Below are 27963 nucleotides of genomic sequence, written 5' to 3' on the forward strand. Positions count from 1 at the left end.
TCTGGGCTCGGGAAACAAGCACAGACTGGTGGGACCGCATAGTGTTGCAGGTCTGGGACGATTCCCAGTGGCTACGAAACTTTCGCATGCGTAAGGGCACTTTCATGGAACTTTGTGACTTGCTTTCCCCTGCCGTGAAGCGCATGAATACCAAGATGAGAGCAGCCCTCACAGTTGAGAAGCGAGTGGCGATAGCCCTGTGGAAGCTTGCAACGCCAGACAGCTACCGGTCAGTTGGGAATCAATTTGGAGTGGGCAAATCTACTGTGGGGGCTGCTGTGATGCAAGTAGCCCACGCAAACAAAGATCTGCTGATATCAAGGGTAGTGACCCTGGGAAATGTGCAGGTCATAGTGGATGGCTTTGCTGCAATGGGATTCCCTAACTGTGGTGGGGCTATAGATGGAACCCATATCCCTATCTTGGCACCGGAGCACCAAGCCGCCGAGTACATAAACCGCAAGGGGTACTTTTCGATAGTGCTGCAAGCTCTGGTGGATCACAAGGGACGTTTCACCAACATCAACGTGGGATGGCCGGGAAAGGTGCATGATGCTCGCATCTTCAGGAACTCTGGTTTGTTTCAAAAGCTGCAGGAAGGGACTTTATTCCCAGACCAGAAAATAACTGTTGGGGATGTTGAAATGCCTATATGTATCCTTGGGGACCCAGCCTACCCCTTAATGCCATGGCTCATGAAGCCGTACACAGGCAGCCTGGACAGTAGTCAGGAGCTGTTCAACTGCAGGCTGAGCAAGTGCAGAATGGTGGTAGAATGTGCATTTGGACGTTTAAAGGCGCGCTGGCGCAGTTTACTGACTCGCTTAGACCTCAGCGAAACCAATATTCCCACTGTTATTACTGCTTGCTGTGTGCTCCACAATATCTGTGAGAGTAAGGGGGAGACGTTTATGGCGGGGTGGGAGGTTGAGGCAAATCGCCTAGCTGCTGGTTACGCGCAGCCAGACACCAGGGCTGTTAGAAGAGCACAGGAGGGCGCGGTACGCATCAGAGAAGCTTTGAAAACCAGTTTCATGACTGGCCAGGCTACGGTGTGAAAGTTCTGTTTGTTTCTCCTTGATGAAACCCCCCGCCCCTCGGTTCACTCTACTTCCCTGTAAGCTAACCACCCTCCCCTCCTCCCTTTAATCATTGCTTGCAGAGGCAATAAAGTCATTTCTGCTTCACAGTCATGCATTCGTTATTCATTCATCACACAAATAGGGGGATGACTACCAAGGTATCCCAGGAGGGGTGGTGGAGGAGGGAAGGAAAATGCCACACAGCACTTTAAGCACAGCATTTTAAAAGTTTACAACTTTAAAATTTATTGAATGACAGCCTTCTTTTTTTTGGGCAATCCTCTGTGGTGGAGTGGCTGGTTGGCCGGAGGCCCCCCCACCGCGTTCTTGGGCGTCTGGGTGTGGAGACTATGGAACTTGGGGAGGAGGGCGGTTGGTTACAGAGGGGCAGCAGTGGCAGTCTGTGCTCCAGCTGCCTTTGCTGCAGCTCAACCATACACTGGAGCATACTGGTTTGGTCCTGCAGCAGCCTCAGCATTGAATCCTGCCTCCTCTCATCACGCTGCCGCCACATTAGAGCTTCAGCCCTGTCTTCAGCCCGCCACTTACTCTCTTCAGCCCGCCACCTCTCCTCCCGGTCATTTTGTGCTTTCCTGCACTCTGACATTATTTGCCTCCACGCATTCGTCTGTGCTCTGTCAGTGTGGGAGGACAGCATGAGCTCGGAGAACATTTCATCGCGAGTGCGTTTTTTTTTTCTTTCTAAGCTTCACTAGCCTCTGGGAAGGAGAAGATCCTGTGATCATTGAAACACATGCAGCTGGTGGAGAAAAAAAAAGGGACAGCGGTATTTAAAAAGACACATTTTATAAAACAGTCGCTACACTCTTTCAGGGTAAACCTTGCTGTTAACATTACATACATAGCACATGTGCTTTCGTTACAAGGTCACATTTTGCCTCCTCCCACCGCGTGACTACCCCCTCAACCTTCTCCCCTCCCTGTGGCTAACAGCGGGGAACATTTCTGTTTAGCCACAGGCAAACAGCCCAGCAGGAATGGGCTCCTCTGAGTGTCCCCTGAAGAAAAGCACTCTATTTCAACCAGGTGACCATGAATTATATCTCACTCTCCTGAGGATAACACAGAGAGATAAAGAACGGATTTTGGTTGAATGCCAGCAAACATACACTGCAATGCTTTGTTCTACAGTGATTCCCGAGTACGTGTTACTGGCCTGGAGTGGTAAAGTGTCCTACCATGAAGGACGAAATAAGGCTGCCCTCCCCAGAAACCTTTTGCAAAGGCTTTAGGACTACATCTAGGAGAACCGCAAATGCCAGGGCAAAGTAATCCTTTCACATGCTTGCTTTTAAACCATGTATAGCATTTTAAAAGGTACACTCACCAGAGGTCCCTTCTCCGCCTGCTGGGTCCAGGAGGCAGCCTTGGGTGGGTTCGGGGGGTACTGGCTCCAGGTCTAGGGTGAGAAACAGTTCCTGGCTGTCGGGAAAACCGGTTTCTCCACTTGCTTGCTGTGAGCTATCTACAACCTCCTCCTCCTCCTCCCCAAAACCTACTTCCGTATTGCCTCCATCTCCATTGAAGGAGTCAAACAACTCGGCTGGGGTAGTGGTGGCTGAACCCCCTAAAATGGCATGCAGCTCATCATAGAAGCGGCATGTTTGGGGCTCTGACCCAGAGCAGCTGTTCGCCTCTCTGGTTTTCTGGTAGGCTTGCCTCAGCTCCTTCAGTTTCACGCGGCACTGCTTCGGGTCCCTGTTATGGCCTCTGTCCTTCATGCCCTGGGAGATTTTCAGAAAGGTTTTGGCATTTCGAAAACTGGAACGTAGTTCTGATAGCACGGATTCCTCTCCCCAAACAGCGATCAGATCCCGTACCTCCCGTTCGGTCCATGCTGGAGCTCTTTTGCGATTCTGGGACTCCATCATGGTCACCTGTGCTGATGAGCTCTGCATGGTCACCTGCAGCTTGCCACGCTGGCCAAACAGGAAATGAGATTCAAAAGTTCGCGGTTCTTTTCCTGTCTACCTGGCCAGTGCATCTGAGTTGAGAGCACTGTCCAGAGCGGTCAGAATGGAGCACTCTGGGATAGCTCCCGGAGGCCAATACCATCGAATTGTGTCCACAGTACCCCAAATTCGAGCCGGCAACGTCGATTTAAGCGCTAATCCACTTGTCAGGGGTGGAGGAAGGAAATCGATTTTAAGAGCCCTTTAAGTCGAAATAAAGGGCTTCATTGTGTGGACGGGTGCAGGTTTAAATCGATTTAACGCTGCTAAATTCGACCTAAAGTCCTAGTGTAGACCAGGGCTTTGACTAGGATTGTTTACCTTGGAAAGCAGAGTTAAATAGGATTTAACTGATGAACAAGTAAACACTGATCTTAAAAAAAGTGAATGTAAAAATGCTTTTGTATACTTTCTCCATCTTTTACATGTTCCTGATTTTATGTCTTGGGTGTCCCAAGATTTCTACAAAATTAAGGTTTATTTATACTTGTAAATGAATGTGAAAATAATCATATAAATAACAAAAATAGTGAAAACTGATCTGTTTGAGCTATTTGTCCCATAATAACAGAACATGAGGGACAAAAGAACAAGTTAAATCAGTAAATATAGAACACAAAAATATTTCTTTATACAGCATATATAATCAACTTGTGGAATCTGTTACCGCTAAGAGTCACCAAAGCAAATACTGAACTGTGGGCCAAATTCTCAGCTATGTCCAATATCTGCTAGGGGTAGCTTAAAGTATGTAGGGGAAAGGAGTCAGCTGATTCCAGGGCCTGTTCTGTCCCGGCTGTGGGCCCAGCATAATTTGAATAGCCTTGGGGTTATTTTAAAAGTACACCAGCTGGTTCTGGCCCCCAGGGGGAGAATAGAACAGTGGTTTTCAAACTTTTTTTTCTGGTGACCCACTTGAAGAAAATTGTTGGTGCCCATGCCCAGTGGAGCTGGGGATGAGGGATTTGGGGTGTGCAAGTGAGGGCTGTGGGGTAGGGCCATGTTCAGGGTGTTGGAGGGTGCTCTGGGCTGGGGTGCAGGAGGGGGTGCAGGCTTTGGGCTGGGGGTGCAGGGTCTGGAGTGGGGCCGGGTTTGGGGAATAGGAGAGGGTTCAGGGCTGGGGCAGAGGATTGGGGTGCAGGGTTGGGGCTGTGGTTACCTCTGGTGGCTCCTGGTTAGTGGCACAGTGGAGGTGCTAAGGCAGGCTTCCTGCCTGTCATGGCACCGCGGACTGCGCTGCGCACTGAAAGCGGCTAGCAGGAGGTTCGGCTCCTAGGCAGAGGCATGCAAGCGGCTCTGCGCGGTTCTTGCCCATAGGCACTGCCTCCACCTCGCATTGGCTGTGGTTTCTGGCCAATGGGAGTGCGGAGCTGGTGCTCAGGGCGGGGGCAGCACACAGAGCCCTGTGGCCCCCTCGCCTGGGAGCCGGACCTGCTGCTGCCCGCTTCCGGGGTGCAGTGCGGTGTCAGAATAGGTAGGCACTAGCCTGCCTTAGCCAGGCAACGCCGCTGACGGGACTTTTAATAGCCCAGTTGGCAGTGCTGACCAGAGCTGCCATGACCCACACTTCCATGTCCCCTCTGCTGGTAGGTTACAAGGGGACTGGTAGAAGAGTCAGACACAACAGTTTTCTGCCAACTGGGGATATCAACCAGTTTTGTAGCTCTTTTGTACCACAAGAGTGAAAAAAGGGTCCAGCTTGAAGAAGAGAATATGACCCTGTGGCTGAATTTTAAGACAACCTTATGATTGTTCATGGGATTTCTTTACATTTTGCCATTATGTCAAATGCAGTTCATCACTGAACTTCATTCCCTTATCATGTCACTCTCTCTGGAGAAGTGTAATATTGACTAAACCATAGTTTTGCTATGCTTTTGACCAAGTGTATAGTGTTAAAGTGTCTCTTTGCATTTGCCTGTGTACTTTGCTACTTGTTAATTTATTTGAACATTTAATGTTGATACATAACAACCCCAAACTTTCTTGATAGAATTTTAACAACAAAAGGGATAGTCAATTTTATTACCATTAACAACATTTATATTTGGACAAGCTACAATGATACAGATAAGCTAATCTCATGCATCAAAATACTAAAATGTCACTCATGGGAGCTAAGAAGGAATTTGCCCAGTCCCATAAACAGTACTGCACAAATAGGTCCTGATTCTGAAAATCCTCCCTTGTAAGAGTATTCCCATGGAACTAATATGAAGGTAAGAATGCTATGTGAGGAAAGACTACATGTGAGAGAAAAAGTTTGCAGGACTGGGCTCTTAACCAGTGGCATAAAGGAGTTTTCTCTCATTCTCTCTCTAAAGCATCACAAACTACAAGAAGTAGGACACAAGTCTAGATGGAACAATGGTCTAATCTGGTAATGCAGGTTCCTATGTGAATCGAACATGAAAGACAGTAAAAATAATGTGGAATAAAGTTTGCATCAAGTATTCTGGATACCATTTGGCAGAAACTTTTCAGTCTTCCTGGGTTCTTTGGGAATTGACTGGTTTTGTCAGGACACACTTGTTTGTCAGTTTGAAAACTGCTGATCTTAAAGGACTCGAACTGACGGTTTCTTGAGTTTGTTCTCACCACTGGAAAGCTGATGCCCAAAGGCAGAGGCTACCAATACACCATTTACTGAAGAGAGCAAAAAATGCATGAACAGGAAAATCTGAAGTGGAGTTTCATTGGTTTTATTTATAGTTTATATCTATAAATTTCATAAGCAAAAACGTATGATTATGCAACTTAACACTCTAACCAATGAGGTACCGGGTTAGCAAAGAAGCAGTGTACTTTTAACAACACTGGCAAAGCAGAGAAGAAAAAATATAACACTCACTTCAGAATGTTATAGCAAAATGAGCTAGTGTGTTTTATTTCAGGTAACAGCCAAGAAATCCAACATTTTGGCCCAATATGGCTTTCTTCTAAAATTAAAAATTGCATTTACCGACAGTTGAGTCCACCAACTACACAGAATCTGCTGTTTACTTTACACTATGGTAGGATCACCAGAGCATGGCTTTCAGTGAAAGTTTTCAAGCTGAGTTATAGAAGATATAAAATATTCTAAATGAAATTTTTGAAAACATACAAATTGTTCATTTATATATATATATATTACTACATATAAAACTTATTATTATTATAACTACTGAGTATCTTTTACTGGATATTTGTTTGTATATAAAGGGAAATAGGATATAGTCAGGGCTTCAGAGGAAATAATGAAGATCTATGTGCTTTTGTATGTGCTATTAAAATCTTATTTAAATAAATCAGAATAGTCCTTTGCTGTTTTTAAAGAGAGTTTCAGATTTAAAATACATTCATAAAACAAACATATTTTTCTCCCTGAGACTACCAGTGTTAATTACTTTGTGGTAATCTTTGAATTATCAAAGAATATAAATAATAAAGCCAATAGGCCTGACTCTCCAATCTGTTATAGCAGTTGTCTGGCAATGAAGTAATACTGGTGTCACACCAGTGTAACAGACTAGGGAATCAGGCTTACTACCTGAAAAAGCCGAGTAGTCCATGGATTCATGTCAAAAGGTAAAAAAGAAACTTCCTTCATGTAGATAATTGAATATGGTTGAGCTTTAATGAAAGATTTGCATACGATTGTGTGTATAATTTGTCTAGGGTTACTTTTAAAGTCTGTATTCTGCCTGAAGGAGGATGTCCCAAAATGCAGATTTCCTTTAATGATTCTTGGTTTACACAGTGATACTTAGTGTAGTATCCCAAATGTTCCGAAGAGCATTTGTCTTCATAGATATTCATAAAATAAACAGGTAATTTGTGAAGGCAGGTTCTGGTGAAACTCAACATCAAATGTAGTAGTTATTTCTAGAGTGCACAGTCTAATGAGCAGTAAGTAAGAAGTTCGCAAAAAAGAAAATGCTGAATGTTTTTTTTATGGTCTTATCAAAGTCACTCAATTCTGAAGGCCAGCAGCTAAACTATGTCTGATTTATTTCGTATTCATCACTTTAAATGTTAGTAAGAGGACAATTATTAAAGTGCTACAAATAAAAATAAATTTGGGATGGATTAAACATACCTTGCCCTAGTCTGATATTTTTTATTTTATTTTATCCATCATTGAAAGATTATTTTGATATTTATAACCATGCAGTACATTGCTTTGGAAGGAGGGGGAGCCTTACTGCAACCAAAGAAAACATATATTTATAGGAAAAATGGGGAAAGCCTTATGTTTGTTCTACCAAAATTTATTACGTAATAAATACAAAGTTTAAAGACTCTTCCATTTTAAATAAAAATAATTGATATAATTACGCACATTATATAATATCATGTCAAGTGATTCCAACAAATACCACATGAAATACAGTGCATTTTCAAATCAGAGAGACAAATACTTTCTCATTCACAGTGTTTGACATAGTACAGGAAAGCTTGTTCACATAGGGTTACTTAAAGGCATGCTCTTATAAACAATCCACACCACGCTATGCCACAAAAAAAAAAATTCTCAGAATGTGAAGTATCGGGCAAACCATTCCTGGCGTTGTGGATCTGGTGAAGCTTCAGTCTGAGGAGGGCTAAATTCATAAAAAGAAAAACATTTTTAACCCACAACCAAAATAAAGAGTGCAAAACGTCTGGAAAAAGCACAGAGAATACAATACGGAACATAAATGATCAAAAAACCTTTTCATAAATCAAATATCACATTCTGTAGCATATACTCTAGGTTAATGTCCCTCTGCAATATCTGTGATCATCCACTCCATTGGAGAGCATCAGCAGCACAGACAAATTAAGAAGCCACGTCGTAAGGTGGAAAAATATTTGGAGATAATATTAATTAAAATCATACAGTTAACTGTTTTTTTGGATAAAATTTTTTTGTTGGGGGGGGTGAACTTTGGAGGGTCCTCTTTTAGTATCCTTTTCCTCTGGTTAAGATAGTTTTCAGAAGTATGATGCAAGCATCACATTCTTAAAGACATGTGCTTAACAAAGACTAGTCAGTAACTAAACAAAAATACATGCTATTTTAATATTTTACATAAATCAAACTGAAATATTACTTGTATCATTTCATGCACACAATTTAAAATACATTAATTATATACTAGGAAAAAGGAAATTGGTGCATGACAAACAAGTTTTTTCCCCCCTCAAACATGTTAATCATACTACTGAATTAGCAAGAAAAATGTATGTAATTTTAATGCTAGATCAAAGTTCTTTGGTCAACAAAAATTAAGAACAAAACAATCCTACCGTTTTATTGGGGTAATACAAGTCACGAAACAATTTGCAATGGAAACTCCAGTATCACAATCCATGAATTCATGCACATGCACATTACTGACGTCTGAGCAGAAGCATGCATATCACATGCACAGGGAAAAATAAGCAACACAACGTATTTAACAAAAGTATATTTTGTTGAAACAGAATGTTACTACTTATTTATTTTTAATTCTACCATTTCCCACTTCTATTTTTAACACTTGTCAGAACTGTGGCATTACCCATGTAAATCATAAGGGAAGGGAAACAACTGCTTGTCCAACTGACACTTATGCCATTGGTTTGATTTGCAAATAAAGTGTGTTGTAGGAATAGGATAGCAAGCAATTCCAACTACAGATAGAGAATACCACTTCTGCAGTGCACTCAGGATCCAGGCACCTAAAGCCCCGAGTCTTCCCTCTTAATTCATTTGTTAAATCAATAGTGCAATTCACTCTACCATCCCTTTCAAAGACCTAATCCTGGAGATTTTAATGCTAACTTTTATACTGGAAAGGCAGCATTAAAACACCCAACCATACATATTTCCCATTTCTGCACTAAACTAATGTTTATGAAACAATTTGACAGAAATGAGGAAAAGGACAAAAAAAAAATCAACGTACCACAGAAAACAATTGTGTCATATAGAAGTCATCACACAATAATGAATAAAAAATCCGTATGTTAAAAACAATTCCCAAAGGACAACTAGTAAATCACACAAACATTTAAAACAATTGTTCATAAAATGTAAACAATTGGAAGCACATGAATCATATTAAGCAATATTAAAAGGTTTTAAAAGTTGAGGGTTCAAGACTTATAAAAAGGTCAAAAAATATTTCACATTTCAACAGGTTCTACAATAAAAAGGATTACTGTAAAGAGGTTAGAAACAGAGTGTAAAAATTCCATAGTAATATTTGTACTCAAAGTTTTAATAAAACAAGTGGGATTTTCATCTGAATAGGAAAATTTCTATGAGTTAAGAAAAAAAAAGGATTGGTGAGGCAGTGCTCACCTCAAAAACGTCTTGGGCTCTTTGGGTGGTATTGGCTGTGGAAGTGGTTTGCTGCTGTTGAACTCAATATCATGGATGGGTGAATTAGGAATGGGATCCAGGCGGTTAGGATGTCCATTGCCCACTCCGCTGGATTCCAGAGCACTTAGATTGGGGACACTCACAAACCTGTTTGTTGATTTATCATTCTTCTTCTTTTGCTGCATTAAAAATAAAAAATGTAAGGAAGGCTCCTTGCACCAGGACAGATGAGGAGATTGGTAGATAAGAAGGTTCCTTTATAGCTTTTTTTTTTTGGATGGGAAGCAAGTTTGGGAAGGAAGTGGAATGGTTTCTATAATTGCACCTTTATTGTATTCCTTGAACAATGCCGAATAGCATAAATTCTCAAAGGAAAATTAAATATTTAAGCAAATTTACTAAGGAATTCAGGCCTAGCTCAGCAGTCAATATGTATATTATTCTCATGGATTGAACGTATAGAGCAAGATATTTTATTGGACGGAGATGGGGAGGTAGCTAGTTCTCTACAAAATTATACTTCAGTCTACTATCCTTCATTTCTACTTAAACACATTCTCTGGATTAGTGAAATAGTTCTGTTGTCAAATGCAATGCAGCAAATTCATTGGCGGGAAAGGTAAATCTGTTCAATACGTTTCACTTTGCCATTTAAGTATAGTTTGGTAAACAATTAGTTTTTGTCTTCGACCAGAAACTTAGAAAATCTGTAATTAAGGTACATTCTTTTATTAAAGCACTAGTGACCCCCAAATCAATCGGTATATTACATTATTATGAAGGATATAACTGATCCTACACTGTATTTCAGTTCCTTGCCAGAAAGAAAAAAGCACAACCTTTTATCTCTAAGTAGAATATTTCTAGCCACTAGATGGCACAACTAAATCAACTTTTCAGTTTGAAGTATCTTTCAACTTCAACTGACAGTACTTCAAGTGATTCAAAGAGAAAGAGGAGTTATTCTTAATGCATCCGATGAAGTGAGCTGTAGCTCACGAAAGCTTATGCTCAAATAAATGTGTAAGTCTCTAAGGTGCCACAAGTACTCCTTTTCTTTTTGCGGATACAGGCTAACACAGCTGCTACTCTGAAACCTGTATTCTGATATTGATATTTTAGTATCAGTAATTTATTACGAGGTAAAATGAATGATTATCTACTATTTGCCATGCCAGTACTAGCTTTATCTCCCACTCACTGATTTTTCAGAACTTATAAATATATGGGAGGTTTAAATCTCAAAAGTTTTTACAGAGAAATGGTCTAGTGAGGCATACCATATTTAATATCTATTGATTACTTCTGGCTCATGTACTTCCTATTTACACAGTAACAAGGTTTTCATTAAAAATATACTCCACTTGATTTAAAAGTGAAACTGGGTTCATTTTTTCTCACAAATACTATTCATAAATACATATACAACCCCATCTAAAGCACTTAGAAAAAAATCTTGTTACTTGTAAACTGTGCAAACTGTGTAAAATGTGTAAACATTTTATATGGAGCCCCCAAGAGACAAATTCATCTGTAATTCTGTCATAAAATTATAACATCTACTCTGAAGAGTAGAACTGCATTTGAAACAACAGGAACAATGAGTTCAAGTATAGAAAAGAGTTGAAATGTAGATGGCTACATTGCCCTATTGATAGTGTCCAGTACTGCCAGATGAGAGACCTAGGTTTGAATTCTGGCCTCTTACCTGGCTGGTAGCGGCAAGTGCTGTTAATGTAGCACATTCAAAGTTCAGAGACAACACCTCCATAGATCAGCCTGAAACAACCACACTGAGCCAATATGTTCCAAAGGGGGTTACTCTCAGTGTTTCTCTCCCCCTCCCACCTGAATAAAGGTCAATATAAATCAGGGTCTTGATAGAGGGAACAGTAAGGTCCCTTTTTAAGTACTAGGGGGAAAGGTCTTCCGTTGAGAAGGATTAAATTAAGACTGTCCCACTTTGTTTTATCACACATACACTATGTGTCTGTGTGATAAAGATTTGTCTGTAAAGTATACCAGTAGTGGTATAAAAGAAATTATATTGTATTAAAGCTTTGTGCTTCATGGGTCATTTTTTTCTGGCAGCTTTCTCTTACGTACTACCTTTAAATTTTCTTGAGTATATTCTCTACATCCAAGCACTCAGGAAAAATAAAATAGTTTCTATTGTAAAATACATATAATAAACTAGGTTTCTAGAATTTTGTAAACAGTGCACTCTGAAGATACAAAATAACATTTAGCACTTTCATTAAATTCACTCAAAACATCATAGAATCTCAAATAACGTGACCATATAGTACTACAGAGATCTGCGGCATACATTTAAGAAGCTGTCAATCGTGCTGCAGTGATTCTGCCTAATCATGACTCAATGTTCAAAGACCAGAGTTACTTACAATTCCTGACCTAAGAGTCTCCTTTTCCCTCTAAAACTGTTCTCTAGTAACATGTACTTGAAAAAAAAACAAAGAAAATCCAGTGCTCTCAGAACAAGAAAGGACAAAATATTTTGGCAAGGGGAGACAAAGTCATTACTAATTGAGATGTTGGTCTTTAACTACCCAAGGACTGCTGTTCTCTCTCACTGACATCACCCACTGAACTCTTCAGCTTTTTGCCCACTGAAGCTCTTACACTACAGTTGATGGAAAATGCTCAGGTTTTTCATCCTTATATGTTGGGCTTTTTTCCTGCCCCTATTCCCACCAACATATGGCAATGTCTACGGGTGCAAATGGACAGCACACTCCACTGGTTCACACTGGCACAGCTGCTGTATAGTTGGATACACATGTTAAAAATAACTGCTGTCAATGCTGAATAATATGTCATGGCCTCATTAATAGTACTGAATCAAGTCACTTTGTAATAGAAGGCTGATGAAACAAAGACTGCCACAGAAAAATATTGGAGTGGGGGAAGGAGACTGGATTTTGAGGAGGGGAAATCAAAGAATTTTTTTTCATATCCAGTGTAGAGTAGCTTCAAGAAAACTGGGAAAAATATATCTAGCAGTACTGGGAATGTGAGATTTCCACTAAATACTAATTTATTTAATTAAAATTTAAAATGCAGTCAAAACTCAACCACATCACACGATCCATTGTCTACAGCCAAGCTCTAAGATACAACCGCATTTGCTCCAATCCCTCAGAGACAAACACCTACAAGATCTCTATCAAGCATTCTTAAAACTAAAATACCCACCTGCTGAAGTGACAAAAGAGATTGACAGAGCCAGAAGAGTACCCAGAAGTCACCTATTACAGGACAGTCCCAACAAAGAAAATAACAGAATGCCACTAGCCGTCACCTTCAGCCCCCAACTAAAACCTCTCCAGCACATCATCAAGGATCTACAACAGGGGCCTCAAACACGCAGCCTGCAACTCCCCGGCCCCCCCATATCCCCTCAGAGTTATTTCCTGTGGCCGCAAAGCTCCTATCACCTGCTGCCACCCCAGCGCACCACGTCCCTGTTCCTCTGCCTACCTCCAGGTGCTTCCTGCCGTCAAACAGCTGTTTAGTGATGCTTAGCACTTTCCAGTAGGGAGGGGGGAGGAGCGGGAAGCCATGCGCTCAGGGGAGGAGGCAGAGAAGAGGTGGGGCAGTGGTGGGGATTTGGGGAAGGGGTTGGAATGGGGGCAGGGAAGAGGTCGGAAGAGGCAGGGCAGAGGCAGGGCCTCATGAAAGGGGTGGAGTGGGGGCAGGGCTGAGGGCAGGGTGGGGGGGCTTTTGTATCTTTATATGAAAAGGTGTCAGTGATGCAGCCCTTGGGCCAATGTACTAGTCCTCATGTGGCCCTCATGGTGATTTGAGTTTGAGATCCCTGAACTACAACCTATCCTGAAGGATGATCCCTTACTCTCACAGATCTTGGGAGACAGCCCCCCAACTTGAAGCAAATACTCACCAGAAACCACACACCACACAACAAAAACACTAACCTAGGAACCTATCCTTGCAACAAACCCCATTGCCAGGTCTGGGTCATTACACAAACTAAAAACTAAAGGAGTACTTGTGGCACCTTAGAGACTAACCAATTTATTTGAGCATGAGCTTTCGTGAGCTACAGCTCACTTCATCAGATGTTTACCGTGGAAACTGCAGCAGACTTTGTTTCCACGGTAAACATCTGATGAAGTGAGCTGTAGCTCACGAAAGCTCATGCTCAAATAAATTGGTTAGTCTCTAAGGTGCCACAAGTACTCCTTTTCTTTTTGCGAATACAGACTAACACGGCTGTTCCTCTGAAAACTAAAAACTATTTCCCCATGCTAATTTTCCCCCCTATTGTTACTCACACCTTCTTGTCAACTGTTTGAATGGGCCATCCTGATTACCACTACAAAAGTGATTTTTCCTCCTGCTGACAATAGCACACTGTAATTGATTTGTCTCATTAGAGTTGGTAAGGCAACCCCCATCTTTTCATGTTCTCTGTATATCTATCTTCCTACTGTATTTTCCACTCCATGTATCTGATGAAGTGGGTTTTAGTCCACAAAAGCTTATGCCCAAATACATTTGTTAGTCTCTAAGGTGCCCCAAGTACTCCTCGTTCTTTTACTTTCACAACGTTATCTTAACTATGCTGAATGCAGCACTTCCCAGATCTTGATCATTTGGTTATTATGAAGAGAAACATTTGAATAAGTAAAATAAAGATGCATGAGAAAGAAGAAAAACAAACTAATGACGCTTGAATCTTCATGTTGTTATTCTGATTGATCACAGTTATGTTTTATTAATGCAATATTAGCTGTTATTTCCCCCCTTCGTTTTAGGTTGTCTCCCTCAGTCTTACTTTCCTTTTTTGTTGACTATTTATTCTATCATCTCTATTCCAGTAAAAGTAGAATTTACAGTATTGTTCAGTTTCAATAAGTTTTAATCCTGCTGTTTAGCCTGGCCAAGAGGAAACAAGCATCTTCCCAAATATTTTCCCCATGGCTCACATTCCCACAAATCACTTCTGCAACTTTTAGGGCCTGATCCTAATTCTACTCCAGTCAGTAGGCATCCTTCCTTTGACTGCAATATACACTGAGTCAGGCCCTTAATTATGAATTCCCAAGTTGCTTCTGAACCCATGGATATCTTCTGTGCTAGCACTCTAGACTGTTGCTATGCCATCAGCATAGCTCAGTATGTGTTTTTTTTTAAATTGGATAAGGTCACAATTATTCCTGATGAGCTGAAGAAAATGGTTTAATAAAGTTTCTATTTAATTTAAACTAGAAAACTAATATAATGTAAAATAATTTAAATCTAAAACATTGCTAGGTAATTATACAAAATCCAAGTTCTAGAAATCTTTTAATTCTTAAGGCACGTTTATGGATTATGGCTCTGATCTGAAAAGGTATAAATGATAGAAGTGTATGTCCAAATATTTGTGAGTGATCAGTCTGAAGATCTGAGACTGCAGAAGTTTGTATAAGTACTTCATAAATCAAAGCGACAAAAAAACAAAAACAAAACCCTAACTCAACAATCCCAAAAGAAAACAAAAAAACCCACACCAGCTAACATCCATATTTAAACCTCAAAGGTTTAAGACAACTGGTTGAGAAAATCTTCCAAAACTTTTGAACACACACTCCCAACCCTTTATCTTCTGGCAGTGTATAGAGTGCCTGTAAGCTACATGTCACAGTAAAAAGCTCTGACCAGTTTGCAGTGGGGAAAGACTCCAGGAATGGGACATTACACTGCTAAAAATGGCAGTGTAGATGTGAGAGGCACTGATTGTTATTTAGAGAGCCAGGGTAGGGTACTCTACTCTACTCACCTAAGCCATGCTTCACCTTCTATGCTGATATTTGCATGCCCAACTAACAGGGGTGCAGTGTCTGTATTTCTACATGCGCCTTTAAGTGGAAACCGCCCCTTGATCTGGTTTAGGTGTCCACAGTTCTGATATTGTCTGTTAGGCCCAGGCTTTCATTTTATTTAAATTTCTCACATTTTGAGTTTTCCCACACAGAGCACTCCAGAGTTTACTATGAGACCAATTTTAATGTAGCAGTACCAGGGGACCTTGCACACCAAAGAGCTTTACAGAGCTGCTGGGCCCTGCAAAATATGAGGGACCAGGGAACCTACAGACAGCATATGGGGGAGAGACAGGGAAATGTTCTTATATGATCTTATGTGAAACCTTAAAAAGGTTAGTTAAGGTAAGAGACTGATTTAACTCCATAAATGCAGTGTTTTGGCTTATTACAACAATGTATAACCCACTAACAACCACCCACAGCTGCCTTTCCTCCCTTTTCTCTCCTCCCCTCATGACTGGAGGGGTGTTAACGAGCCACTTCACCTTGAATGGTCCTCTGAAGTATGGGTTAACTACTTATGCTAAACAATCTGTTCCATCTTGTATTTAGCTGCCACACTCTGATGTTTCCCAGACCTGAAGAAGAGCTCTGTGTAAGCTTGAAAGCTTGTCTCTCTCACCAACAGAAGATGGTCCAATAAAAAATATTTACCACCTCACCCACCTTGTGTCTCTATGGAACTAACATGACATTTTCAGATCATCACTGCTCACTTTATTTGTATGTTATAATCCTTCCTCCTCTATCTGTTGTCTATCTTGTCTATTTAGATTTTAAGCTTTTCAGGGCAGGGACTATCTTTTATGCTATGTTTTCACAGTAGCCAGCACACTGGAACACAATCTCAGTTTGGATCCCTAAGTACTACCATAATACAAATAAATAATAATAAATAGAATACAGGCAAGCAATAAACTATATGCAGTGTTTTGAACACATCAAACAAAATATAGAGACTAACACATCTAACAAAATACAGAGACTATCATGTCTCTATATACTTTTTTTTTTTTACACTATGTATTAACATAGATTTCTTTTCCATTTTAGCAATAGAGCCTGTGAAGCCTACCTTCACCAGTGGATTAATAATTCCGACATTAGGGCTTGCATTAAACACTTTGTTGAAGTTAGTCTCTCTGTTGACTAGTTCCAGTTGATAGAATTTTTTGTCATCCTAATAAAGAAGAACAAGAAATACAAACTTCTCTTTATGCATTTTCCACTAGCTAATGGCAAGATCTGTATATAACACTGTTTCAAACACATTCAGTTCCAAACCTGTATTTCTATCAATTCCAATCAATCCATTATTTAAAATTTATTTATGTATGATCTTACATACAATTAAAGAAACACTAAATAATTTACATTAACGGGTTTCTCTTATGTACATTTTACACTTGAGAGACAGCATAGTTTAGTGGACTGTGGATAGGCAGGGACCCACAATACTTAATCTTTGTTCTGGAGTACTTGTGACACCTTAGAGACTAACAAATTTATTAGAGCATAAGCATCTTACTGTATGTTCCATTCTATGCATCCGATGAAGTGAGCTGTAGCTCACAAAAGCTTATGCTCTAATAAATTTGTTAGTCTCTAAGGTGCCACAAGTACTGTTCCTTTTGCGGATACAGACTAACATGGCTGCTACTCTGAAACCAATCTTTTTTCTGTCACTATCTTCTTGTGTGGCCTCAGTCAAATATGTCCCCATCAGTGAAGCTGTAGTAAAAAGACTAAAGGCTGAGAAGTGAGCCTTCTCAAGTGCCATTAATTTCAAATGCTTTACATTTTCAAAATGTTGTATGAACTTTTAACTAATGCACACAACATCCCTATGGAGTTGCTAAGAGAGGCCCTCCCAATCCTATGATATGCTGAGTGTCTACAACTCCCCAAATAAGGCTACAGCAGCCTGACTATATTCTGATGTTCCTAGTTCAGCAACAAGCACTTTGAGCTGTGAAGGTTCAGAGTAGTTGTCTGGTTGTAACCAGTTTCCCCTTATTAAACTGATTTGTCCCCATCCTCACCTGTCTAAAATCCTGTGTTAGGTCCTGTCTGACATAAATCTTGTTTGTGTGGTCTATGACCAGAGGAACTTTTTCTTCTTTTTGGTGCCAAAAGTGAGGTAAATTGGACAAGCCATTTCTGAGATATGGAAGTTGGGAAAATTAGATATGGCTTACATTTAGGACTTAATGCTATTTTGTCATGAAATATCTCAGAGGTAGCTTGACATAAAAACTTCAAATTGGTTTCTTCAAGTTCTTGAACTTCTACAATTTAAAAAAACCCTGCTTTTTAATTTTTTTAAGCTATTTTTGCTGAATTAGGAGCGTCAAACATTCCATCATGCTGCTGCAGACTTAAGATCCACTAAATCTTGTAAGATTTGTCAAGAGTCTGACAGACTTAGTAAAGTTCAGCAAAGAACTGTCTGGTGTAAAAAATGTAAGCACCATAAAGACAATTTATGTCCTCCTCTTCCTCTAAATTCATTGGTACAGTAAAAATATTTTCTTGAAGAAAGTGATGATGGTATCTCTAACTCTCCTGAGGTCATATGGTTTAGCACATTACAAGACTGGGAGCCAAAAACTCCTATATTTTATTCTCATCTTAACAATATTGTGCATGTTCAGTATATATAGTACGTCAGCGGGCCAGATGATGAACCTCACAATTAGGTTGAAGACCAGACCAACCTCATTTACAGTCACACTAAAAGCAGCTCAGTCAGATAGGAAAATCCTATTATTTAGCTCACAACATTCCTAGAGTATATATATTACCAGTTTTACAGGATTCAGAAAGTTTAACAGACCTGTCCAACATCACATAGCAAGCAACTATAAAAGATGGTTTAGAACCTAAGACTCCTGATTCCTAGTCCAGTCCTTCTCTAGTAAACTACAGAGTATACCAGGAAATTCACTTTGCTTCTGTGGGATGCTTTCTACATAGTCAGGAATGGGTGGGAGACTCTCAAGAATGCATAAACTGGGATGGAATGGGAAGAATTAAGGGAGTGGATGTTTGGTAGTATTTTCTGCTGAAAGACAAGCAGGTTTAGAAACAAAATGTGAGAAGTTATAATGGAATATTCATGCTCTGATGAAGGGTTTGTCTTACTGATTTAAACACCTGATTTGAAATATTTAATTTTCCTAGAGTCACAGGATCAAATCTGGACAGGGTTAGCTTACTCCTCTATCTTCAAGGTTGATAAAACTGAGCTTCGGGCAATTTAGTTTGTAGATTTTTCAAAAAGAAACATAACCGAAATTCTCCTCATCCACCACATTATTACTGTGTGCAGAACAGCAGAGACCATGTAGATGTGAAAGGAACAAGTAGAGCACAAGTCTCAATATACCTGAGCTAGTGAAACGAGTGCTCTACAATAAAAGGTTATTGAGGGAAGGGGAAACACACCTGCCCTTTCCAATATTTTCTGTCTTATTAGCAAAGGTACCCATACCTTTCGCTACATCACCCAGCATACTCAGACACCTTACATTTTCACATTCCTCCCTCTGCCACCCACATCTCTCTTTCCCCAGTCCAATGATGTGGCATTTATATCAGCTGTTTAGCTGAAAGGTGGCAATCTTAGAACTAGCCATTGCTTTGAAGCTTTGACTCTGCTAGTGAGGACAGTCCAACCTAAAAATGTAATGTGGTGTCATTCAGCTATTCTTTGAAGGAAAAAGACAACACCAAAGATTTCAGAGTAGCAGCCATGTTAGTCTGTATGCGCAAAAAGAAAAGGAGTACTAGTGGCACCTTAGAGACTAACCAATTTATTTGAGCATGAGCTTTCATGAGCTACAGCTCACTTCATCATCGGATGAGCTGTAGCTCACAAAAGCTTATGCTCAAATAAATTGGTTAGTCTCTAAGGTGCCACTAGTACTCTTTTTCTTTTTACAACACCAAAGGAAATTCCAAAACAATGTTTGTTAAGCCCTGAATAACTTCAGAGAAAGAAACAATGTAATGTTGTAGTTTTAAGAAACACACATATCTGAAAGCCAGGAAATTCAGTTACACTTAGTTCTCCACACTGAAAATATTGGAAAGTATGGAATTATAGTTATGGTACCCCAAACAACCTTAAGTCTGCCCTCATATCCCTACTAATCATCCACTCAAAATCATGAGACAGTCTGTTTACATATGACAATTGGAACCACATATTACTATCACACCGTAACATGCTCATGAATGTATGCACCACCTATTCATTATACTGTACATATGTTACCTACTCAACCAGAGACTACTCTCCGGTTCACCTTCCCTTGACAAAACAGCAACACCAACATTTTGCCTCTGGAGAGAAGAATAATGGGGGTAAGGCACAAAATTGAGTGTCGGGAGACTTAGATTTTAAGCTTGTCTCAATTACCGTGTCTCAATTTCTTTAGCTGTACAATGGAGATAATAGTACTTACCTGCTTTACAGAGGTGTTGTAAAGCTAATTTACTTGTTGTTTATAAAGCATGTACATTGAGTTCCTCAGATGGAAGGCACTATACAAGTGAAAAATATTATTGTTACACTTCATATATACCCCAAGACCTACAATATTTAACTCCCATCCCCTCTTCCTAATAGAAAACTCTCACACGATTTTAAAGTTTCATTTTCCTCAATGGTTGAGCTCCCTGAGCCTGCAGATTTCTTAATCCTAGTATTACTTACGATTAGCATTTGTATACTCTTTTGCAAAAGCCAAGGTCAATATGGTTTGAGATGTCCACAGATGTAGGCAAAACACCAATGTATACAGGGTTTAAGATGCACTCAGTCACCAGATTTCCTGTCCATTTTTCAACATACCATTTAGCCATGGGAATATAACTACCTTACACTGAGGGCACCTACAGGATGGTACAGATACAAAGGTGGAAGTAAAGTTATTTGGGATTCCTTAATTCTGTATTCCCATACTTTCCAATGCATATGTTTTATATTCTACTTATGTAACCTTAACTTTGAATTTTCTGGCTTTCAGGCACTTACGCTTTTAGAGAATATTATACTTTTAATAGAATATTGTAATTTTGAAAAAAAAATTGCAACTTACGTACATGTTGATACATATTTACAATATTAAGCTTGGTCCTACAAACATTTAGGCATGTGCTTAACTTTACTACTGCATTTCCAGTTAGGTCAATGGGACTACTGCAATAAAGTTAAGCATATGAATAAGTGTTAGCAGAACTGAGGCCTTAAATCCATTTTAATCAAGTTTTTTCAAGGAATTAGACTAATATTTAGATCTGTTAATATATTAATACCAGAAAGAGCACAAAAAGTCTTACAATCAGTTTCTTTATGAGTTGGTCCCTCTCTGCAATCAGGTCTTTCAACTCTGAAATAAGCTGTAAATCTTCTGGTCTTGATTCCCTGTTTTGGTATTTCTCTTCCATTTCTTCTAAACTTCATAGGAGAAGACAACACATTTAACTTAATGTAGTCCAGAATTAAATTCCAAATAAATACAATCATACCATGAATAAGTACAATAAGGTATTCAATGGGTAAAAAACAAAACAAAACAGTAAGACAATAATTTGCTTTACCTCTCATACATTAACATTTTATTTTAATATCAACCAAAATTAGTGGTTAAAGAGGCTTTATAGTTAATCTGAACTTCAACATGAAACTACCATCTTTGCTATAACAACCAATATTTTGGGCAAGATTTTGAAAACTCATCATCCTTTTTGTGCATGCAACCATTGGGCACCAAATAAAAGGCCCGGTTTAGGCTAGACTGAAAATCAGGCCCTCTGAGCAAACAAAAATATATGCAGTGGAATCACAGGATGTTGTAGATAAGACTGGTTCTTAGGTGCTGTACAGAGACTAAACTTTAGCATCTAATATTATCTAAACTTGAATTTTGTGAAGCTGGCAATATGCAGCTCAGCTAGATTTATTCTGAGGAATGAGAAAAATAAATAAAAATGTAATGTTTCATTTAATAGATCACTAGACTGTAAAGAGGTGTACGGAAGTGGTACTGAAGAACGAGAAAAGAAAGAGACAAGGCTGGCACCATCTTCCTCAGCGCATGTGGAGGACAGTGGAGCAAAGATATCCGAGAATGGTGAAGACTAATCTGTAACTAATTCCTCTCCGCAAAACCAACTTAGCACCAAGAGAGATGGAAATAAAGGAACAAGCTGTAAGAGACAAACGATAAACATCTGGATATTAGCATTTAAAGAGGAAAGTTGATTAAGTGAGAAAAATATGAGGAAACCTGAAGCACAGAGTGGGAAAGCATTAAAGGAGAGAACTGAAATAAGCATGCCAATTTAGAGAACAGTTGTAGGAGAACAAGCACAAGAATTCTTGAATTTTTAGGAAGATATGATGAAAAAACTTTTTAAAGAGTTTTCATAAGATATCCACAAAATACATATATTCGTCACTAAGACATTATTCTGAAATTCCTAACAGACATCGAATTCATGATGCTAAATATTACCCACTAGAAAGTTACTTGCATATGTATCTGCCAAATCCAGCTTTCATGTAGGTTACTGCCTTGAGTTTCAGCACAAATACATATAATTTAACAAGTTTAGCCAAAAAAAAAAAAAAATTTTTTTTTAACTTTCAATTTAAGGTATTCAGTCAGTCCAAATTTAATTTCACATGGCTTCCTAAATGACAGATCCCTTCTCATTTCAAGAGTATTTTCCCTTCAGAAGCAGCTATGTAATTTTGACTTTGGCCTTACATGACTGCCTATGTCTCAGGTTCATGAGAATGACGTCAGTTAACGAACTGAGCATATTCTGTGCCTCTTTCTATGTCTTAGTATGAAACTGTTTATCCCTTACTAAATGATGGAGAAAAAAGTTTAAATGGGTCACCTGGTTCAAACAAGTAATCACTCCAGGTAATAGCTTCCTTATGGTTTACCCTTTGTTGATGATGGGGACATAAAAAGAAAAGCACCTTAGAGACTAACCAATTTATTTGAGCATAAGCTTTTGTGAGCTACAGCTCACTTCATCGGATGCATACTGTGGAAACTGCAGAAGACATTATATACACAGAGACCATGAAACAATACCTCCTCCCATCCCACTCTCCTGCTGGTAATAGCTTATCTAAAGTGATCACTCTCCTTACAATGTGTATGATAATCAAGTTGGGCCATTTCTAGCACAAATCCAGGTTTTCTCACCCACCACCCCCATACACACACAAACTCACTCTCCTGCTGGTAATAGTTCATCCAAAGTGACCACTCTCCCTACAATGTGCATGATAATCAAGGTGGGCCATTTCCAGCACAAATCCAGGTTTTCGCACCCCACCCCCCCAAACACACAAACTCACTCTCCTGCTGGTAATAGCTCATCCAAACTGACCACTCTCCTTACAATGTGTATGATAATCTAGGTGGGCCATTTCCAGCACAAATACAGGTTCTCACCCCCCCCCTTTTTTTTTTTTTCCAAAAACCACACACACAAACTCACTCTCCTGCTGGTAATAGCTTATCCAAAGTGACCACTCTCCTTACAATGTGTATGAAAATCAAGGTGGGCCATTTCTAGCACAAATCCAGGTTTTCTCACCCACCACCCCCATACACACACAAACTCACTCTCCTGCTGGTAATAGCTCATCCAAACTGACCACTCTCCTTACAATGTGTATGATAATCAAGGTGGGCCATTTCCAGCATAAATCCAAGTTTAACCAGAACGTCTGGGGGGGGGGGGTAGGAAAAAACAAGGGGAAATAGGCTACCTTGCATAATGACTTAGCCACTCCCAGTCTCTATTCAAGCCTAAGTTAATTGTATCCAATTTGCAAATGAATTCCAATTCAGCAGTTTCTCGCTGGAGTCTGGATTTGAAGTTTTTCTGTTGTAAAATAGCGACCTTCATGTCTGTAATTGCGTGACCAGAGAGATTGAAGTGTTCTCCGACTGGTTTATGAATGTTATAATTCTTGACATCTGATTTGTGTCCATTTATTCTTGTACGTAGAGACTGTCCAGTTTGACCAATGTACATGGCAGAGGGGCATTGCTGGCACATGATGGCATATATCACATTGGTGGATGTGCAGGGGAACGAGCCTCTGATAGTGTGGCTGATGTTATTAGGCCCTGTGATGGTGTCCCCTGAATAGATATGTGGGCACAGTTGGCAACGGGCTTTGTTGCAAGGATAGGTTCCTGGGTTAGTGGTTCTGTTGTGTGGTACGTGGTTGTTGGAGAGTATTTGCTTCAGGTTGGGGGGCTGTCTGTAGGTAAGGACTGGCCTGTCTCCCAAGATTTGTGAGAGCGTTGGGTCATCCTTCAGGATAGGTTGTAGATCCTTAATAATGCGTTGGAGGGGTTTTAGTTGGGGGCTGAAAGTGATGGCTAGTGGCGTTCTATTATTTTCTTTGTTAGGCCTGTCCTGTAGTAGGTGACTTCTGGGAACTCTTCTGGCTCTATCAATCTGTTTCTTCACTTCCGCAGGTGGGTATTGTAGTTGTAAGAATGCTTGATAGACTCCCACTGAGAGTTACCAAAAGCAACTACAGCATTTGCTCAAGAAACTTCCTGAAAAAGCACAAGATCAAATCCGCACAGACACACCCCTGGAACCCCGACCTGGGATATTCTATCTACTACCTAAGATCCATAAACCTGGAAATCCTGGGCGCCCCATCATCTCAGGCATTGGCACCCTGATAGCAGGATTGTCTGGCTATGTAGACTCCCTCCTCAGGCCCTACGCTACCAGCACTCCCAGCTACCTTCGAGACACCACTGACTTCCTGAGGAAACTACAATCCATCGGTGATCTTCCTGATAACACCATCCTGGCCACTATGGATGTAGGAGCACTCTACACCAACATTCCACACAAAGATGGACTACAAGCCATCAAGAACACTGTCCCCGATAATGTCACGGCTAACCTGGTGGCTGAACTTTGTGACTTTGTCCTTACCCATAACTATTTTACATTTGGGGACAATGTATACCTTCAGATCAGCGGCACTGCTATGGGTACCCGCATGGCCCCACAGTATGCCAACATTTTTATGGCTGATTTAGAACAACGGTTCCTCAGCTCTCGTCCCCTAACACCCCTACTCTACTTGAGCTATATTGATGACATCATCATCATCTGGACCCATGGAAAAGAAGCCCTTGAGGAATTCCACCATGATTTCAACAATTTCCATCCCACCATCAACCTCAGCCTGGTCCAGTCCACACAAGAGATCCACTTCCTGGATACTGCAGTGCTAATAAACAATGGTCACATAAACACCACCCTATACCGGAAACCTACTGACCGCTATTCCTACCTACATGCCTCCAGCTTTCACCCTGACCACACCACACGATCCATCATCTACAGCCAAGCTCTGCGATACAACTGCATTTGCTCCAACCCCTCAGACAGAGACAAACACCTACAAGATCTCTATCAAGCATTCTTACAACTACAATACCCACCTGCGGAAGTGAAGAAACAGATTGATAGAGCCAGAAGAGTTCCCAGAAGTTACCTACTACAGGACAGGCCTAACAAAGAAAATAATAGAACGCCACTAGTCGTCACCTTCAGCCCCCTATTAAAACCCCTCCAACGCATTATTAAGGATCTACAACCTATCCTGAAGGATGACCCAACGCTCTCACAAATCTTGGGAGACAGGCCAGTCCTTACCTACAGACAGCCCCCCAACCTGAAGCAAATACTCACCAACAACCACATACTACACAACAGAACCACTAACCCAGGAACCTATCCTTGCAACAAAGCCCATTGCCAACTGTGCCCACATATCTATTCAGGGGACACCATCACAGGGCCTAATAACATCAGCCACACTATCAGAGGCTCGTTCCCCTGCACATCCACCAATGTGATATATGCCATCATGTGCCAGCAATGCCCCTCTGCCATGTACATTGGTCAAACTGGACAGTCTCTACGTACAAGAATAAATGGACACAAATCAGATGTCAAGAATTATAACATTCATAAACCAGTCGGAGAACACTTCAATCTCTCTGGTCACGCAATTACAGACATGAAGGTCGCTATTTTACAACAGAAAAACTTCAAATCCAGACTCCAGCGAGAAACTGCTGAATTGGAATTCATTTGCAAATTAGATACTATTAATTAGGCTTAAATAGAGACTGGGAGTGGCCAAGTCATTATGCAAGGTAGCCTATTTCCCCTTGTTTTTTCCTACCCTCCCCCCCCAGACGTTCTGGTTAAACTTGGATTTATGCTGGAAATGGCCCACCTTGATTATCATACACATTGTAAGGAGAGTGGTCAGTTTGGATGAGCTATTACCAGCAGGAGAGTGAGTTTGTGTGTGTATGGGGGTGGGGGGTGAGAAAACCTGGATTTGTGCTGGAAATGGCCCACCTTGATTATCATACACATTGTAAGGAGAGTGATCACTTTAGATAAGCTATTACCAGCAGGAGAGTGGGGTGGGAGGAGGTATTGTTTCATGGTCTCTGTGTATATAATGTCTTCTGCAGTTTCCACAGTATGCATCCGATGAAGTGAGCTGTAGCTCACGAAAGCTTATGCTCAAATAAATTGGTTAGTCTCTAAGGTGCCACAAGTACTCCTTTTCTTTTTGCGAATACAGACTAACACGGCTGTTACTCTGAAACCTGTCATGATGGGGACATAGAGATCTCTTCCAGTTGGTGAAGCTTCTCCAGCAATGAAGGAAGTGAAGGCCTTATGACTAAATCAAGCAGATGACTGGAGATATAGCAACATGGAATGAATGCATGACCTTGGGGTCAGAAAATGGGATTGAGGACACCAGAACAGGGAGTAGCAGTATCTGGGAGGAAGGAATTTCATTTACACTAACTCTCCATAATACACTGGGTTTCCCCCCACCACACCAAACAGTTTATTGGCCTTTGGTCTGCCACCATGCATAGCTATGTGGCAGCTGCACAGTGCAAAACGCCATCTATATTTTGGTCTGCAGAAAGTTAGTACTTTCTGAAACACTTCTTTCTGAGATATGTAATCAGAAATCCATTGCCTTCAAATTCAGATAATAAAATTCTCATAAGTTGAGACAGCCAAGACTATAGTGAGCATTTGAAAAACTAGTGCCTGCAAACCAAGCTTTATTTATGCCCCCCTAATAATCTCCATATAGTTCCGTGAGTTTACAAAATATATTTTAACAAAATACTGAAAATCTGGATAACACAATTACATCTTCAGATGCAGAAAAAGCTTTCGATTCAGCAGAATGGAAATACACTCAGTGGGTTTAATTTTGTGTATACATTTTTTGCTAGGATAAGCTATTGTAGACAAATCCCCAAAGTATAATACACACTTATGCACAGCTGCCACCCTATTTTCAGACATCACAGGGAGCCATTTTCTATGTATATCAAAGAAGTACATGTAATTAAAACAATCCAATCAGAGAAGCTAATTAATACTACCCCTCCAAGTTACATGAGCCAGATTCTCCAGTTCACTAAGTCTGTTATGAACTGCATTAAGTGGTGCAAAGTGAACTTAAAGCAGCTGGAGAAAGCTAGTGGAGAAATCCTTGTGTAGGAGGCTTCCCCTTTGGCATAGCTATCTCTTTCCCTAGCTGCCCCCACAATGTAAGGGGAGAGAAGTGACCGGGAGAGGGGTTCCGGCGCAGAGCACTCCACCGGATGCTCCACTGGCATAGGGGCCTTATACCAATGGTGTAAATCAGAGCAACTCCCTTTGAATATGGGCCAAACAGCTCAGGATTAGGTAGCCATAACTAGGTCCCTAATGGTTCCCACCTCAGTCCATCTAAGAAGAGCTCAGCTGTAGCAAAAAATCTTGCCCGATATTTCTATTTTTAATGGCAAATATTAAATAGATATACAGTAATAATGTATTTTCAGCATCTCAAACATACAAGGCCAGATTCATCAAAGCTGGTGCAGGGAGGTGAAAATTACATGTTTATGAGTCAGCATGGACCTCTATGCTTCACAGGAGATTGCACCTCAGAGAAGTGAGGTTGCTTTTTTACTGCTGCCCTCTCAAGGGGAAACCTGTTAGATGGGGCCAATTTTAAAATCTCATCAAGGCCTCCACATAATCCTTGCTGGAGGAAGCTGCTGAAAGTAAGTGCATGAATCAGCATGTCCCCTGGTTACTCTCACCACAACCTATTACTGGCTAGTGTTGCCCACTTTTGGGACCATGCTAGCCCTCTACAGTGCTCCCAGAATAGGGTAAGTTGTGGCAACTTTTTGTCTCCACAACCTCCTCCCAATAGACTTTTTGCCTTGGAATCTGCCTACCGGGGTTTAAGTTAGCAACAGCTGCGATCGTGGGGTAAGATTATCTCCAGAAATTTGGATGGTAAGGCCCATGGGCCTACCTTTTCCATCTTGATCAGAAAACAGCAATTTAAAGGGCTATGCCATACCTTTAAGCCTCGTCTCTGCGTTCAGAGTGGAGCAGAGCTGCATTGCCTCAGGAGGTTGCCTAATCCTTCCCTAGTGTACACTTGGGCCATGTACCTAAAAGGTTGGTCCCTCCCATTTCACTTTGGTTTGCTCAACCTACATGGCCACACATCTTTTCCACCCTCTTTGGAAGGGGCACTCCCTGTTCTTATGTGAGCACAGGGACTGCAGCCATGACAGACCCTTATGAGG

General features: G+C 40.6%; 1 protein-coding gene across 10 annotated transcripts in view; it reads right to left on the minus strand.

Moving 5' to 3' along the window:
* Window positions 1-5736: 5736 nt before the first annotated feature.
* FAM184A (family with sequence similarity 184 member A) overlaps window positions 5737-27963 on the minus strand; it is a 171121-nt gene continuing 148894 nt past the window's right edge. For 5 of the 10 annotated variants that reach the window (XM_048844685.2, XM_048844681.2, XM_048844686.2 and 2 more), the window contains 4 exons: window positions 20588-20705; window positions 16317-16421; window positions 9369-9568; window positions 5737-7641 (listed from right to left, as the gene is read on the minus strand). In XM_048844685.2, coding sequence (XP_048700642.2) covers window positions 7572-7641; window positions 9369-9568; window positions 16317-16421; window positions 20588-20705 — 493 coding nt within the window. In that variant the 3' untranslated portion in view covers window positions 5737-7571. Of the gene's footprint in view, window positions 7642-8329; window positions 8424-9368; window positions 9569-16316; window positions 16422-19710; window positions 19790-20587; window positions 20706-27963 lie in introns of those variants that run through there. The other 5 variants (XM_048844683.2, XM_048844688.2, XR_007355835.2 and 2 more) reach the window with 4 other exon arrangements.

Source organism: Caretta caretta, chromosome 3 (assembly GCF_965140235.1).
Source record: "Caretta caretta isolate rCarCar2 chromosome 3, rCarCar1.hap1, whole genome shotgun sequence".
In the NCBI taxonomy this organism is placed as follows: domain Eukaryota; kingdom Metazoa; phylum Chordata; order Testudines; family Cheloniidae; genus Caretta; species Caretta caretta.